General features: G+C 44.5%; 1 protein-coding gene across 3 annotated transcripts in view; it reads right to left on the bottom strand.

Annotated features, from left to right (window-relative positions):
• EZR (ezrin) overlaps positions 1–17029 on the bottom strand; it is a 58616-nt gene that overhangs the window by 25727 nt on the left and 15860 nt on the right. For 2 of the 3 annotated variants that reach the window (XM_033234921.1, XM_033234922.1), the window contains exon 3: positions 2384–2467. In XM_033234921.1, the coding sequence (XP_033090812.1) occupies positions 2384–2467 (84 nt within the window). Of the gene's footprint in view, positions 1–2383; positions 2468–17029 lie in introns of those variants that run through there. The other variant, XM_033234923.1, reaches the window with a different exon arrangement.

Raw genomic sequence — 17029 nt, 5'->3', positions numbered from 1 at the left:
AGCTCACAGACGCTGAGAGCGGGGTGGATGGGCCTTGCAGTGACTTGCGTTACTGACTACTGCCACAAAGGTCCTTTCCACTCCACGACCTCTGGCCTACTTGGTTCACAAAGTCAAGCAGGGAAACAGGAGCGAGAGGGGAGGGAAGAGGACTGTTTTCTAATATAAACCATAAGGTGAGATCTAGTAGCTCTATCCATTTCCGTCTGAGGGGGTCACTTATAATAAAATGTGTTCAAAAAGCTTTTTACCAAAAATGAACATTCTTTACTGGGGTATGACTGCTGGAGTGGAATATCTAAAGTGTTTTCTTAAGAAACGGAAAACACTGTTAAATATCAAAAAAGATAAGAGAGATCAAAGAGTCTGATGTTTTGAAACTGTGAGGTGTTAGACGGGTGCTGCCCTGGTGCCTTGTCATGCATAGGGCACTGCTGTACATGTCACAAAGCTGGTTCTGCAGTGAACTACAGGAGAGAGTTGTAAATAACGCAAGTGCAGCAAGCTAAGGCCCATGGACCAAATCTTGTCTGCTGGCTATTTGTGCAGCCCATAGGCTAAGAATGGGTTTACATTTTTTCAATGGTGGTGATGGGGAAATTACATAAAAATATCAGTGCCCAGCCAGGCACAGTGGCTCACGCCTGTAATCCCAGGACTTTGGGAGGACGAGGTGGGCGGATCACAAGGTCAGGAGACAGAGGCCATCCTGGCTAACACAATGAAACCCCGTCTCTACTAAAAATACAAAAAAGATTAGCTGGGCATGGTGGTGGGCGCCTGTAGTCCCAGCTACTCAGGAGGCTGAGGCAGGAGAATGGCGTGAACCCTTGCAGTGAGCCAATGTCGTGCCACTGTGCCACTGCACTCCAGCCTGGGTGACAGAGCGAGACTCTGTCTCAAAAAAAAAAAAAAAAATCAGTGCCCACACAGAGCTTGACTAGAAAACAGTCATGCTTGAATCTTCACGTGTTTATGGCTGCTCTCAATACTACAATGGCAGAGCTGAGTAGTTATGACAGCAACTGTGTGGGCTGCAAGTCTAAAATACGTACTCTCCAGCCATTTGCAGAAAAAAACTTCTGACCTGTGCTACAAAAACACTAAATAGGCCAGGTGTGGTGGCTCACACCCGTAATCCCAGCACTTTGGGAGGCCAAGCTGGGTGGATCACGAGGTCTGGAGATCGAGACCATCCTGGCTAACATGGTGAAACCCCGTTCCTACTAAAAATACAAAGATTAGCTGGGTGTGGTGGCGGGCACCTGTAGTCCCAGCTACTCGGGAGGCTGAGGCAGGAGAATGGCGCAAACCCGGGAGGCGGAGCTTGCAGTGAGTGGAGATTGCCCTACTGCACTCCAGCCTGGGCGACAGAGTGATACTCCGTCTTAAAAAAAAAAAAAAACAACTAAATGATGGTTTTTAGTAACTCCTTGACTGGAAAAGATCCAAGCCATTAAGACTGTATTTGGGCTGAGCGTGGGCTCACACCTGTAATCCCAGCACTCTGGGAGGCTGAGGCGGGTGGATCACTTGAGTTCAGGAGTTCAAGACCAGCCTGGCAAACATGGAGAAACTCCGTCTCTATTAAAAATACAAAAATTAGCAGGGCGTGGTAGCATGCGCCTGTAATCCCAGCTATTGGGGAGGCTCATGCAGGAGAACTGCTTGAACTTGGGAGACAGGTTGCAGTGAGCCAAGATTGCACCACTGCACTCCAGCCTGGGCAACAGAACGAGACTCAGTCTCAAAGAAAAAAAAAAAGGAAACTGTATTTGGAGCAGCTGTTATTAGGGAAAAAAGCATTTAATAAATAAATAGTAATATCACTAATAAATACTTGATTTTTAAAAAAATCTTCCAATTTTAAAAAGTGAATTTTTTTCTCTAAATCTTCATTTCTTCTTTTCAGAAGTTCAGGTATGACCACTTAGAAATGAGAAGCTGCACCAACTGCTGAGACAACTAAGGTTCACTCATCCACGCAGTGAGAGGGGTTCTACTCTGGAGGTGGAGGCGGCTGGGGGTAGGAAGCCGAGTCTCTAACACAAGGTGAGAGACACAGGCCAGCACACCTCCTTACACTGACAAGCACAATCACTCTGTTCAGCCCTTTGCTTCCATGGCTGGTAACACACTGAATCCACCTGGCTTTATACAACAGATAGCTGTGTGCTTTCATATACCTCCTAGGCATGATATACGTGTCTATTAATGCATTTTATAATGCTATCATGAAATACTTTCACCTTTTAAAAGATCCTTCTCATCTATTACCTCAAGTGAGTAAAACAAGGTAATATGCTTAGCAAACAAAATAATTGAAATGTTGCAAAACAATTTTTTTTGTAGATGGAGTTAACTCTCAAGTTCAGAGACCAACCTGATCAAAAAGCTGTTTTCCAGTTGTATTTGGCTGGATTGCAAACTCCAGCTCTGCATCCATGGTGGTAACTCGGACATTGATCTGAAAAACAGAATGAAACAAATTACGCTTAACTGAGTCTTCTTTTCTTCTGATAACCTCCTGCACCTTCTACACAAGCTGCTCCTCAGTGTGGCGACGGCACAGGCCTGACATCAGTTCCTGTGCTAGTCAGGAAGCCACACACCACTCCTGACTGCAGATGGCTGGGGACATCTCAGCAGGCGCACAGTGTGAACCAAACGCAGCCTCTTTGCTTTAATAAAGCACACTGACACTTAGGTCTAAGCAGTTTTTCTCTTTTCTGAGACAGGGTCTTGCTCTGTCACCCAAGCTGGAGTGCAGTGGCGTGGTAACAGCTCACTATAGTCCTGACCTCCCAGGCTCACATGAACGCCTCCCACCGCAGCCTCTCGAGTAGCTGGCACTATAGGTGCCACCATGACTAGCTCGTTTTTTTTTCTTAAAACTTTTTGTAGAGACAGGGTCTCACTATGTCGCCTAGGCTGGTCTTGAGCTCCTAGGCTCAAGCAAGCCTTCCATCTCAGCCTTCCATAGTGCTGAGATTACAGACATGGGTCACCTTGCCCAACCTAAGCAGTTTTTTTTTTTAAAAACAATAGTTTAACCTATTTTTCCACGCACCATCTCATATGAGCCTTACGACAGCCAAAGGAGGCAGGAGGGCTCCCGAGGGGCACCAAGGGAGTCAGACAAGGGAAGAGAGAAAGAGCTTTGTACCAGAAGTTTTGAAGCAACCTTAGAAACCATAGTGAGAGACAAAGGATGAAATGTCCAAAGACACATCAAAGATGGATTATGTAGTGATATTAAATTATAATTATGAAAATAGAAACTAGGCAAATTGCTTCTGAAATCAAAAATATGACAAGCAATACTCTCTCAATGCAAATGTGAGATCTATTTAGACAAGAGATGAAAATAAAATGTAAAAATGGAAATAGTATCAGGATGGCGAGACACAGAATTGAGGAGGTAGAGACAGGAGGGCCTTAAAATATTTCTAATGTTGCCATGTAGCTGTTTAAAAAAAAAAAACAGGCCGGGCACGGTGGCTCAAGCCTGTAATCCCAGCACTTTGGGAGGCCGAGACGGGTGGATCACGAGGTCAGGAGATCGAGACCATCCTGGCTAACACGGTGAAACCCCGTCTCTACTAAAAATACAAAAACTAGCTGGGCGAGGTGGCGGGCGCCTGTAGTCCCAGCTACTCGGGAGGCTGAGGCAGGAGAATGGCGTAAACCCGGGAGGCGGAGCTTGCAGTGAGCTGAGATCCGGCCACTGCACTCCAGTCCGGGAGACAGAGCGAGACTCCGCCTCAAAAAAAAAAACACAGTCGGGCGCCACTGACTCACACCTGTAATCCCAGCACTTCGGGAGGCTGAGGCAGGTGGACCACTTGAGGTCAGGAGTTCAAGACCAGCCTGGCCAACGTGGTAAAGCCCTATCTCTATTAAAAATACAAAATTAGCTGGGCATGGTGGCACACGCTTGTAGTCCCAGCTACTCAGGAGGCTGAGGCAGGAGAATTGCTTGATCCCAGAAGGCGGAGATTGCGGTGAGTCAAGGTTGTGCCACTGCACTCCAGCCTGGGCAACTGAGCAAGACTCCATCTCAAAACAAAAAAACACAACAACAATAAAACAATCCACTCACATCAAGGTAGTTTTCAAATTTATCACTTGAGAAAACCCAGATTTACTAAAGCATATGAAAAATACTCAAATTTGGCTACTTTATGTCACTGTCCCAAAGGAAAATAGCAGAGCCACAAAGCAACTATAATGCTTAATATTAAGAAATGTTTGCTTCTCACCATTTTCAAGTGAAATACACAGAAGCTGGAGAGATACCTATCCTGGATTCTTCCTAACACAGGTGTAAATGTAATGAGGACATATTACCTGTGCCAGGATTTGGCGACAGAGGTTTTGTTATTCAGCCAGGGCACCAGAAATATTCAGCACTCACCAAATGTCACTTCCTACTTCAGGAACCACCCGCCCCACCTCCACTCCTGTCCCAACAACATTTCAGACTGTGATGATTGAGAGGTCCTCTGATATACATCCAATATGCCTTAAAGGCTCCCTGACTGGTATAACAAGTACAGAAGTATCGTTTTTCAGGTCTTGTTTTAAAAGTTTTCTCCACAATTCCAAGTCCAGAAGTTAAAGAACTCAAGTTTACTGAGAGGCAACAAGACCTGTTTTAAAGTCTTTAATCATACTAAAATATAAAAACCTACTTTTCTTTCATTTCCTGCTGGTAATTTTTTTTAAAATCACAAAATGGCTGTTATGAAGCATGAAATAAAGCATGCATTTCTCTCAATTATGGTTCCAAGGGCCGGTATTAGAGACGGGAAAACCAACCCCAAGTCAAATATTTCAATAACAAATGCAGCTCCAGCTACATACATAGAAGCCAACAATGACATATCACACTCAAAACAAAAGTGGAGGGGCATTCGCTCACAAATGCAGAGCCCTGGGTATGCCTTTCTTTCTCTACTATCTACTGGTTCAGAAGTGGAACCCCAAGTACAATTAGAACTGAAGGCTACTACCTGGTTAGGACAAAGACAAATGACCAGAGTCCATGCACACGAGATTTCAGACTCCAATTTTTTTCTTTTTTTTTTTTTTTTTTGAGACGGCGTCTTGCTCTGTCGCCCAGGCTGGAGTGCAGTGGTGTGATCTCGGCTCATTGCAAGCTCCGCCTCCCAGGTTCACGCCATTCTCCTGCCTCAGCCTCCCGAGTAGCTGGGACTACAGGTGCCTGCCACCACGCCCAGCTAATTTTTTGTATTTTTAGTAGAGACAGTTTCACCATGTTAGCCAGGATGGTCTCGATCTCCTACATTCATATATGTATACATAGGGCAGGCTCTACATCTGTATCTTTACACAGAGATTGAGGAGAAGATACTCACAAGATCTCAACAGGTAAATGAACACTATGTTAATGAGCTGCTTTAAGTTAAAGGGCTGTCTGTTACTTGATTAGTCATTAGGCTACTAGTGTTTCCCACTGGGGGTGCTCGTCATTCTGGACAGCAGAGGTATTCATTCTGCAAGACTATCCCAAGTACTCAGGAACGTTTAGCATCCTTAAGCCATCCAATGACTGAGTGTCCCCAGTCATTGGAACACCTAAAAGCAACCCCATCCACATACACATTTCCAAATGCTCTATGGGGAAAAGGGAGGAGATCCTCCCCAGATTAAGGACCACAGCACGGCACTGCCTTAACCTACTGCATGATAGACAGTTCCATGTTTAGGAAGACAATTATGGATAAAATAATGTGCTACATATACAGCATAAGCTTTCACCGAAGTTTAAAATGAGACATTCACTGAGATGACAGGACCATTTACATACATACTTTGTCTACTTATCCAAGGGCTTGAAAAAAAAAAAAAAAAACAAACCAGACTTTGGGGCCAGGTGCAGCAGTTCACGCCTGTAATCCCAGCACTTTGGGAGGCCAAGGCAGGTGGCTCACTTGAGATCAGGCGTTCGAGACCAGCCTGGCCAACATAGTGAAACCCCGTCTCTACTAAAAATACAAAAATTAGCTGGGCGTGATGGCACGTGCCTGTACATAGTCCCAGCTACTTGGGAGGCTGAGGCAGAAGTGCTTGAACCTGGGAGGCAGAGGTTGAAGTGAGCAAGATCGCACCCCTACACTCCAGCCTGGGCGATAGAGCGAGACTCAAAAACACCACCAGCACCAGCACCAGCAGCACCAGCACCAGCACCAGCACCAGCACCAGCAGCACCAGCACCAGCAGCACCAGCACCAGCAGCACCAGCACCAGCACCAGCAGCACCAGCAGCACCAGCAGCACCAGCAGCACCAGCAGCACCAGCAGCACCAGCAGCACCAGCAGCACCACGCTTCAGCAACTGAGAAAACACATCTAAATCCCAATTTTCCATTTTATTATCAGGGTGTTAGGTTTCCCTAGTCAGCAACTGTTTTGCTCAACATATTTGAATGCCAGCTGGTTCTTGTATCTTCAACAGTGCCACAGGAATAATGGGGGACTGGGACTGTATGAATCTGATACACGCAATGATTGTCCCACAAAAAACTCAAGTCCATGGGCTTAAATACACCGCTACACAAATCCAAACTATGTGCAAAGACTGGAGAAAAAGAGCGCATGGTTTGCAGTTTTTATTATCTTAGTAATTCCCCTTAGATTACACACTTATCAAGAACTGTGTTCGGTGAAGGCAACACAATCACATGTGTGGTACAGGTGTGTGTATAGTAAGCAGTTAGTCATCTAAGATCTACCCAAAAAAGGGCAATATTTCTATCAGGTTTGCCAAAATATTAAAAACTTTTTAAAGTTATGCTTTGCTTGGGGGGTGGTGGTGGTGATTTAAGTTTAATTTTACTCCTGTACCACTCCCCAGACAAAAAGAACCATGTGGTTGATGGTGCAGATGAAGTTAATGAAAAACCAATACTGTCTCTACTCTCCCTTTGCTTAATAATCTACTCTAAAAAATTCTAGGCCAGGCGCAGTGGCTCCTGCCTGTAATCACAGCACTCTGGGGGGCCAAGGCAGGCAGATCACTTGAGGTCAGGAGTTCAAGACCAGCCTGGCCAACATGGTAAAACCCCATCTCTACTAAAAATACAAAAATTAGCCAAGTGTGGTGGCACACACTTGTAATCCCAGCTACTCAGGAGGCTGAGGAGAGAGAATTGCTTGAATCCAGGAGGCAGAGGTTGCAGTGAGCCAAGATCACGCCACTGCACTCCAGCCTAGGTGACAGGGTGAGATTCCATTGTAAAAAATAAATAAATAATTTTATTTGTCGGCCAGGTATAATGGCTCAGGCCTGTAATCGCAGCCCTTTGGGGAGCCAAGGCAGGAGGATCTCAAGGCGAGGAGTTTGAGACCACCCTGGGCAACATAGCGAGAACCCGTCTCTAACTTTTAAAAACTTCAAAAAAAATTTGTGTTGTAGTAACTCAGCTCAAACTTATACTACAGTATGAACCACAATAGCTTTATTCTTCTAATGTTCCATGGCCACAGACTACAGGACCAACCCCTGCTAGTGGGCACCTAACATGTTCATTCGATCCACAAACACTAATTAAATACTGCAAGGTGTGCCAGGCACCATGATAGGCATTGTGAGTACAGAGAAGCATTAGCCCTCCCTATCCCTGAGTGGCTTACACATTAATGAAGATGGCTGTGCCTCAAACAGTGATCCCATACCATGGTGCTTCCCACATCAGCCCCACCATCAGAATCCTCACAGAAGCTTTTCAAACACCCTCAGCCCAGTCACTTCCACAAGTGATTTTGAGGAGGCCAAATTTGGGAATCACTGGAAGACAAGACACAGGAGGCAGAAGGCCTGGGTTTGAGAGCTAGCTCTGTAATCTGAGGATCCCCAGCAAATGACTTTCTGCCACTGGGCATCAGTTATCCGATCTGCAGGTAGAGTTTGGACTAGATGGCTTGAGGCCTTTTCCCACTCTGAAATGCTAGCTTCAAAGCCCGCAGGCCAGGTGTGACACAGTCAGTGCCATCGGATAGAAGAGGTATGAGTACCCCCTGAAGAGTCTCCTCCTTAGGGGACACATGCCAATGGAGCCAGAGGTCCAATAAATACTGTCTGACCACTAGGAGGAAAGTAACCCACTAGAATGCTATTCAAGACCAGCAAGTAGAGTGTTTTCACGGAAAAGGGACAACACACCTGTGTTCACTTTCCCCAGAGGGAAAGTACCCCTCCAGGCAGTCACACGATGGCACAGGTGTTACCACTCCAATGCAATGGACATGCAGGGTGTTCAACCCCAATCTGCTTTGTTTTTAAATAAACTCAACAATTCGCCTAATTAAAACAAAATAAACCCAACATCCTCTTTGCTCAATTCCTTGAAGCACCTGAGCCCGGCACACAGGCCTGCTGGCAGGGGTGGCCCCAGCCTCACTCAGGCCAACCCTGTTCCTCTCCCTTGCTGGTGATATTGAGTGGCTGGAGACCATTTAATCTGTGAGCATCTTCCAGCTTGATCATTCTATGACTTAAAATCATCGTGTCTGGCTTTTGACACCATCCCAACCCAGCAGCTACGTAGTTCTCTTTGAAATTATTTGGCTTTGAAAGGGAAAGGGACAAAAATGGGGATGTGCTGTGGGGGCAGTGTTTGGAGGTCATGCAAGTCTGCAGTGGTTAAGGTGGGGTTTTCTTTCTTCCTTCTTTAGCTGAAAGGCTGCTGCCTGTCTGCCGTGTTCATGCCAACAGTGGCAGCCCAAGACGGGGCCACAGTCTCCGCTTCCCAGACTGTTCTGCTCACAGATTATTTCCATGGAGCATCTCAGGGAACTAGCATTTTTCAGAATATAGTTGGGAAAACATGATATCTGAGTCTTCCCAGTTTAATTTTATCAAAATGGCATCTAAAATGCCTTCTAAGAGTCTAAGGAATGAAAAAGATACCAAGTTGACAATTAAATTTTGTATTTTGCTTCTAATCTATGAATTGCTGAATATTCTTCAGCCATCAAATTATTTCCCAGGTATTTTCCTCATTTTGGTAAATAAATATAGGTATGCATTATTCCCTCTGAATATTTTAAACTTGAAGATTACCTCTACAGTCACACTTCTTACAGCACAAATTCAAACTGCAATAAAAGCCCAAGACAGGAGGGAAAAGTCCAAGATCAGTTCCTCCACAAACATTATAGGAAAGCAACCCTTGAGTCTTAGACAAAAGAACCAGATTTAATTTTAGAGGCCAGAACACTGCAGGAAAAAAGTTTACAATAATTTTTTTTATGTACTCAAAAACTAGGAAAACCATGTAAAATAAAAAAGGGAAATTCAAATGGGAGCATCTGAATGTTTGAATTTCAGGCAGTGGATTCAGTGATAACAGATTAATCCCTCTATTATCACACCTGCCATTTACTATAAAACCAGTCTGAGTAGAGCCATCCAGCCACCACCACCCAAGATTACATTGCGAGCTTGACCTTCCATATCATTTAAAACGTCAACGTTGTTATCAAACATTCCAGCCCTCTTCCGAAGGTGCCACTTCAGCAACTTTTAACAGCTTTCAAATATTTGGATAGGACCTTTCAAATACTTAGAAATGCTCTGATAGGAAGTAGACACAGTAAATTTTCTCCCACAGATGGGAGTATGATAGGGAAAATTCTTACAACCAATGATAAATGAATTAAAAGCTTTTTAGCTGCTATTTTGGTTCACTTAGTTGGGTAATTAGAGACAAAACCGTATGTTTCCTTTCATGTTGAGTCACTATGTACTTTAAATAGCAGCTATTGAAATATAATTTACCATAAAATTTATCCATGTAAAATGTATAATTCAGTGGTCTTTAGTATATTCAGAGTTATGCAACTGACACTGCTATCTAGTTTTGGAATAGTTTGTCAGCCCAAAAAGAAACTCCATGGCCACTGGCAGTCATTCTCCATTCCTCCTGCTCCCTCAGCCCCTGGAAACCACCAATCTACTTTCTGTCTCTAAGGATCTGCCTATTCTGGACATTTCAGAGACACAGAATTTTATAACATGCAGTCTTTTGTGACTGAATCCCATGACTTAGCATAATGTCTAAAAGGGTTATTCATGTTGCAGCATGTACCAGCACTTCATTCTTTTTTTACTGCCCAGTAATATTCCATTGTGTGGATGTCACTTCTGTCTACCCATTCAGGTGATGGACATTTAACTTGCTCCTTGCTGCTTTTAGCAATTGCAAATAAGAAACAGCTGAGAAACAATGGCATTCAAACTAGACTGTGGTCATTTTCAAAAGAATAAAACTCTTTAGAGAGAAACAAAAATGAATTTTTAAACACTAAACTTTTAGGGTTTACTGTTTTTAAGTTCTAAATGAAAATATTCTACGTTCTTAGAAGTTGCTGGCTGCCAAACTGACATGAACGCAGTAGCGGCACTCCAATCATGCATGGCCATGCTGCGCTCTGCTGCGTTAGCCCTCTCACTGCTTCTGGGTGCCATGGGGTGCCCCACCAGTGCAGAGCTGAGAGGCCGGCTCAGCTTTGCTTCAGAGACTTCCCTCGATGGAAGAGGGTCTTAGTTTGCTGCTCCACTTTTTTTTTTTTTTTTTTTTTGAGAAAGGGTCTCGCTCTGTCACCCAGGGTGGAGTGCAGTGGCACGATCTCAGCTCACTGCAACTTCTGCCACCAGGGTTCAAGAGATTCCCCCTGCCTTAGCCTCCTTAGCTGGGACCACAGGCACCCGCCACCACAGCTGGCTAATTTTTCTATTTTTTTGTAGAGATGGAGTTTCACCATGTTGCCCAGGGTGGTCTCAAACTCCTGAACTCAAGGGATCTGCCCAACTCAGCTTCTCAAAGTGCCGGGATTACAGGTGTGAGCCACTGCTCCACATTGAACTCCAATGATGCTGAGCACAACCCAGCATTCTAATTACAAAAATTTGTTTTGTTATAACTGAACATTCCCTTTCCATTTTAGACTTTATTGGCTGAACATCTCTCTCCCCCAGTCCTATTCACGGCTGCTCACAAAAACATGACAATACCAGGTATGGTTCATGAAGTCTAGTGTGGGAAGAGGAGGCCTGGCTCACATCTCCTTGAAGTCATTTAAGACATATGGCCAGCTGTACCTTATATGCAGCCATTCATAAGCCCTCAAGGTGCTCAAACTTGAAATGTGAAAAAAATCACCTGGGAGCTTGTTAAAATAGTTTCCTGGACCCCAGGCTAAGGGTCTGACTCAGGTTGGGAAGGGCCTACATTTCCATGTTTACCGGCTCACAGCTGATGCCAATGCTGCTGGCCAAGGCCACGCTATGACCAACAGTGCCCGGGCAGCAGGGGGCAGAACTTGCCATCGGGAAAATGCAAAAGGACACGACCTGTTTGGCCAAGATTAATGTACTTACCTCTGCTGATTTATAATCCTTTATATAAAAATATCCTTACTAAGTCTCCATTCATTGTACAGGCAGACAGGTTTTCTCTAATGAAACCTCAGATCACAACAGATGGACTCACATATTTTAGTAGTCTCTCTGGATCCTGATCCCCTTATCTCACTGTCTCCATGAACAATATGCCAACTGAATAAATTATAGCACTAGCTATGACAGACACTGGTTGTTTTCCACAAATGCTGGCTAACAAATAGCCAAGCTCTGTAAAACATTACCATTGACTTAGCAAACCTTAACCAGCTTAGTGCAGAAATGCAGATACTCTAATTCAGTCAAGTTAGGCAAAGCAGAAAAGCCCGAGAGGCAAGTGAATTGTTTGTGGGTTTTTTAAGCTCTTCTTTCTCCACATCAACAACCTTTTTTTGCAATGTTACAGTAACGGTTAACATTGAAAAGATAACTTTGTTTCCATGTATTATACGAAGCAAATGTCTTTCTTACATGAACAATGCTGCTCCCCGTAGCAAACTGTTTTATATACAAAATTATATCAATGTAGTTGCAAATGATAACCCAATGACTACATTTAACATTATGGTTTCCAGCAAGCGTATGGTTAGAAGTGCCCAAGTTTTACTCCAGAAAGGCAGTCCAGAAACCACCCTGTTACAAATAACACCTTTCAAGGACAGAGAAGGCTGAGATGAGAACCACTATGTTGCTAAAGGTATTTATCAAAATATTCAAAACATTATCAGGGAAGTAAAATAGCAAGGTGGTCCTTAAAATATTATTTTCTATTATATGAAGTCTCTCTCTCTCTCTATATATATATATATAAAAAATCAATCTATGACATTGACCTGACAATATACTTGGCAAAGACATCAATCACTGGTCAGGGTCCTTCACTAAACATTCCCACCCATAGCAGTGGCCATGTCACTGAGGAAAGGGCTAGAAGAAATTCCAGGGACACATATTTAAGCTCCCTTTTTCCTCAGAGATCCTGTTCTGATAAGCGGTCTCTCTCAACATCAGCCTTCTTGAGCTAAGTGTCCTTGTTGACCTTTAGGAGGTGGAAATAACAGTATAAATACATCACGCTGGGCTGCACATGGTGGCTCACGCCTATAATCCCACCACTTTGGGAGGTTTAGGCGGGCGCATCAGTTGAGACCAGCAGTTTGAGACCATCCTGGCCAACATGGTGAAATCCCGTCTCCACTAAAAATACAAAATATTAGCCAAGTGTGGTGGTGCACATTCATAATCCCAGATACACTGGGGACTGAGGCAGAAGAATCGCTTGAACCTGGGAGATGGAGGCTGCAGTGTGCTGAGACTGTGGCACTGCACTCCAGCCTGGGAGACAGAGTGAGACTGTCTCAAAAAAAAAAAAAAAATTGTACTAATAATCCTGAGATGTATCAGCAAATGCAATGAAGATGTAGAACACACAGCTACTCCTTTCTATCGAGTTTTCTGTATCTTAAATTATACCTGATCATTATTTTATATGACCTCTTCTTTTAAGGTTAAAGAAGAACGTGAACACAAAGGCAAAGAAATCTTGGCCGGGCACAGTGGCTCACTCCTGTAACCCTAGAACTTTGGAAGGCCAATGTGGGAAGATCACTTGGGCCTAGGTCAAGCCTGCAGTGAGCCATGATTGCGCCACCATATTGGGTAACAGAACCCTATATTTTTTTTGAGACATGGTCTCGCTGTCAAGGTTGGAGTGCAGTGACACAATCTCGGCTCACCGCAGCCTCCACCTCCTGAGTTCAAGCGATTCTCCTGCCTCAGTTTCCAGAGTATCTGGGATTACAGGCATGCACCACTATGCCCAACTAACTTTTGTATTTTTAGCAGAGACGTGGTTTCACCATGTTTCCAGCCTGGTCCCGAACTGGGCAGGGTGCTGGGATTATGGGCATGAGGAGAACCCTGTCTCCATTTAAAAAAAAAAAAAAAAAAATCTGCTTGTCTATTGGGCTCAGGAAAATGTTCAGATGCCAAAGAAAGGCCAGCCACCTATTTACGCTCCACAAATCTTGTAAAAAGTGCACAGAATTAATTGTAACAAAAATTGTCAGGTAATTCAGTAAAATTTCAGTGTATCATTTTGTCTGTAGCACAGTAACAAAAACATGGGTACACTAGTTATAAAACTCATTCTGATAAGTTTTCATATAATTATATAACACCAGGATATGTATTAGTCTTTTATTGCCTAAGTAATAGGAATAATAAAATCATCCAGTGTTGGAGCTCACAAGAGTCCACTTGTCACAGCCCTGATAACCACTACAGACAGCACTCCCCACAGGGGTCAAAGTGCTAGCTCCTTGTCCTCAGTCATTCCTTAAGCTTTCCTAGGAATCATGGACAGTCATACTATTCCCAGGAACATGATGCACAGAAAGTCACTGACCAGGTGGCAGAGTCCCGAGTACAGACCAGTGTTAGCTGCTGTGGGACATCCTGGGGCCCATGATGGAGCTACAGACACTGTCCCTTGTGACAGCAGTTATTCCCCATCAGGAAGCTAAACCAGCAGGAGAATTCAAGTTTGGCTACACATGGATTGACAATGACAGTTAATGGAATGACTTAGTTGCCTGTAGGCAGTGTCTATCAGAAAATGAAACCCACAAGTGCCCTTTAGATTGAAACAATCTGGCCTCCCCACCCATCATTCCTTCTTGCCGGGTGTAAAGGGCATTCATTGGTTAGTACCTGCCCAGGTGCTAACTACTAATGAAAGCAAGGTCATAACTACAGACTTCAACATCAAAGGAGCCAACTTAACGCTATGGAAAACCATAGCAGCTGTAGCTAGTTTCTCAGTTCAGTCCTCATTTTAGGAAATGAGAGTACAACTTTTAACCGGAATAAAAAGCGTTTCGGTACAGTCACTGTTTCAAATTTTAACTGCCAGCAAGTCTGGCGGAAAGGGAGATTGGCCAAGTATCAATTTTTGTTAGGATTTTTTTTTTTTTTTTGAGATGGAGTTTCGCTCTTTTTGCCCAGGCTGGAGGACAATGGTGCGATCTTGGCTCACTGCAACCTCCGCCTCCCAGGTTCAAGCGATTCTCCTGCCTCAGCCTCCCAAGTAGCTGGGATTACAGGTATGTGCCACCACGCCCAGATAACTTTTTTTTTTTTTTTTTTTGAGATGGAGTCTCGCGGGCGCGGTGGCTCAAGCCTGTAATCCCAGCACTTTGGGAGGCCGAGACGGGCGGATCACGAGGTCAGGAGATCAAGACCATCCTGGCTAATACGGTGAAACCCCGTCTCTACTAAAAAAAAAAAAAAAATACAAAAATCTAGCCGGGCGAGGTGGCGGGCGCCTGTAGTCCCAGCTACTCGGGAGGCTGAGGCAGGAGAATGGCCTAAACCCGGGAGGCGGAGCTTGCAGTGAGCTGAGATCCGGCCACTGCACTCCAGCCCGGGCTACAGAGCGAGACTCCGTCTCAAAAAAAAAAAAAAAAAAAAAAGAGATGGAGTCTCGCTCTGTCGCCCAGGCTGGAGTACAGTGGCCGGATCTCAGCTCACTGCAAGCTCCGCCTCCCGGGTTTATGCCATTCTCCTGCCTCAGCCTCCCGAGTAGCTGGGACTACAGGCGCCCGCCACCTCGCCCGGCTAGGTTTTTGTATTTTTTAGTAGACATGGGGTTTCACCGGGTTAGCCAGGATGGTCTGGATCTCCTGACCTCGTGATCCGCCCGTCTCGGCCTCCCAAAGTGCTGGGATTACAGGCTTGAGCCACCGCGCCCGGCCTTTTTTTTTTTTTTTTTTTTGAGGCAGAGTTTCGCCCTTATTGCCCAGGCTGGAGTGCAGTGACACGATCCACAACCTCCACCTCCTGGGTTCAAATGATTCTCCTGCCTCAGCCTCCCGAGTAGCTGGGATTACAGGCATGCGTCACCATACCTGGCTAATTTTGTATTTTTAGTAGAGACAGGGTTTCACTGTGTTAGCCAGGATAGTCTTGATCTCCTGACCTCGTGATCCACTCGCCTCGGCCTCCCAAAGTGCTGGGATTAGAGGTGTGAGCCACCGCGCCCAGCCAGGTTTTTGCTTGTTTTAAAGCACAAGAACCATACATGGTTTATCCCTCAAATACAGCATCCAGCCCATGTCCAGTATCCTAGGGGCCATGTCTCCTACTCTGCGATCCTCCTGACACCACAGGGACGCAGGAACTCATTTCCCAGTGAAGCCAGAAACACTTTAAGGTACTTTTTGAGTAACTTAAATGATGAAAACTAACACTACATGCCATTCACACCTCCTTTTCTAAACTGTTCTCCTTACTGCCTCCTCCACCACCACCATTAGGCTAAACTTAAAATGTCAAGGCTAAATTCTTAATGTGCAGCAGATGTTAACAGGGCAGAGTACTGACACAGAAGTGGGGGCGTGGAATTTCCTAGTAACCGACTTTTCAGGTATCTTTGTTATATTTTTATGTGATATAAATGTATGTTTTCAGTAGACCAATCAGAACAGTGATGAAGTATAACTGGTAAAGTGACTCCAAATGAGTACACGATACGAGGTATACGGTTATCCTCGTCTGATGACCTTTTTTTAATGGTTAAGGAAACTGAGACCCTCAACTTCTGGTAATCAGCTACCCAAATATCTGTGCTCTTTAACATTACTCCTAAAATAGTATCTTTAAATAGATGCCAACGGTGCTAAGCTTTTGAAAAGTTTGTATTTCCCAATTCCAGGGTAAATATTATGTAACATTATATATATATACACACATATATATACACACATATATAAAGAGTCCAGATTACTAGCCACCCCATAATTTCAAGAACATGTAATGAAATCTCAAATCCTTCTAAATAGCTCCTTTTGCCTCTGAGTTATTTAGTAAGCCACTTCCTGCCCCTAGACCCACATCCTGTCAGACCAAGGCTGCTTAACAAACACAAAAAGCGGACAAACCAGTCCCATTTGCACTCATTATAATCAGTGAGAAAATCATGACCTTAGAACTAGAAGGGAACTTTCTGGGCATTCACATTAAAAAGAGGGTCATTTTAAAACCAGGTTGGAAACAGTTCTATGCTAAGCCCTCCCTACTGTTCACTGCATCTGGGAGGCAGAAAGGAACTGCTTTCCATAGCTCTGACAATGAAGTGACTGCTAGTCATGCCCAAGTTCCAAGCCTGCACTGCCTAGTAACGATGATGGCCATTTCCGACCTGCTGATGGCATATGAAAATAATGCTCCTGAGACCCATTAGCTGTTAGTTTTTAAGTCCCTATTTGGTGAGTGTCTCTAAGAACCAACTTCTTCTACATTGGGAATAACATACATTGTGTGTTATCTAACAGGGAAGTAAACTGGAATGCTTAAACACCACTTTCTCCTAGGAAAGGGAAAAGAAATAATCAAAGGACGTTACATTCAGCCAAAGAAACTATTCTTGGCCGGGCGCGGTGGCTCAAGCCTGTAATCCCAGCACTTTGGGAGGCCGAGACGGGCGGATCACGAGGTCAGGAGATCCAGACCATCCTGGCTAACCCGGTGAAACTCCGTCTCTACTAAAAAATACAAAAAAAGTAGCCGGGCGAGGTGGCGGGCGCCTGCAGTCCCGGCTAC

The sequence above is a fragment of the Trachypithecus francoisi genome, unplaced genomic scaffold (genome assembly GCF_009764315.1).
Source record: "Trachypithecus francoisi isolate TF-2019V2 unplaced genomic scaffold, Tfra_2.0 Lachesis_group15, whole genome shotgun sequence".
NCBI classification, from domain to species: Eukaryota; Metazoa; Chordata; class Mammalia; order Primates; family Cercopithecidae; genus Trachypithecus; species Trachypithecus francoisi.
Note: the sequence above shows the minus strand (reverse complement) of the source record. Positions and strands in the feature narration are given on the sequence as shown.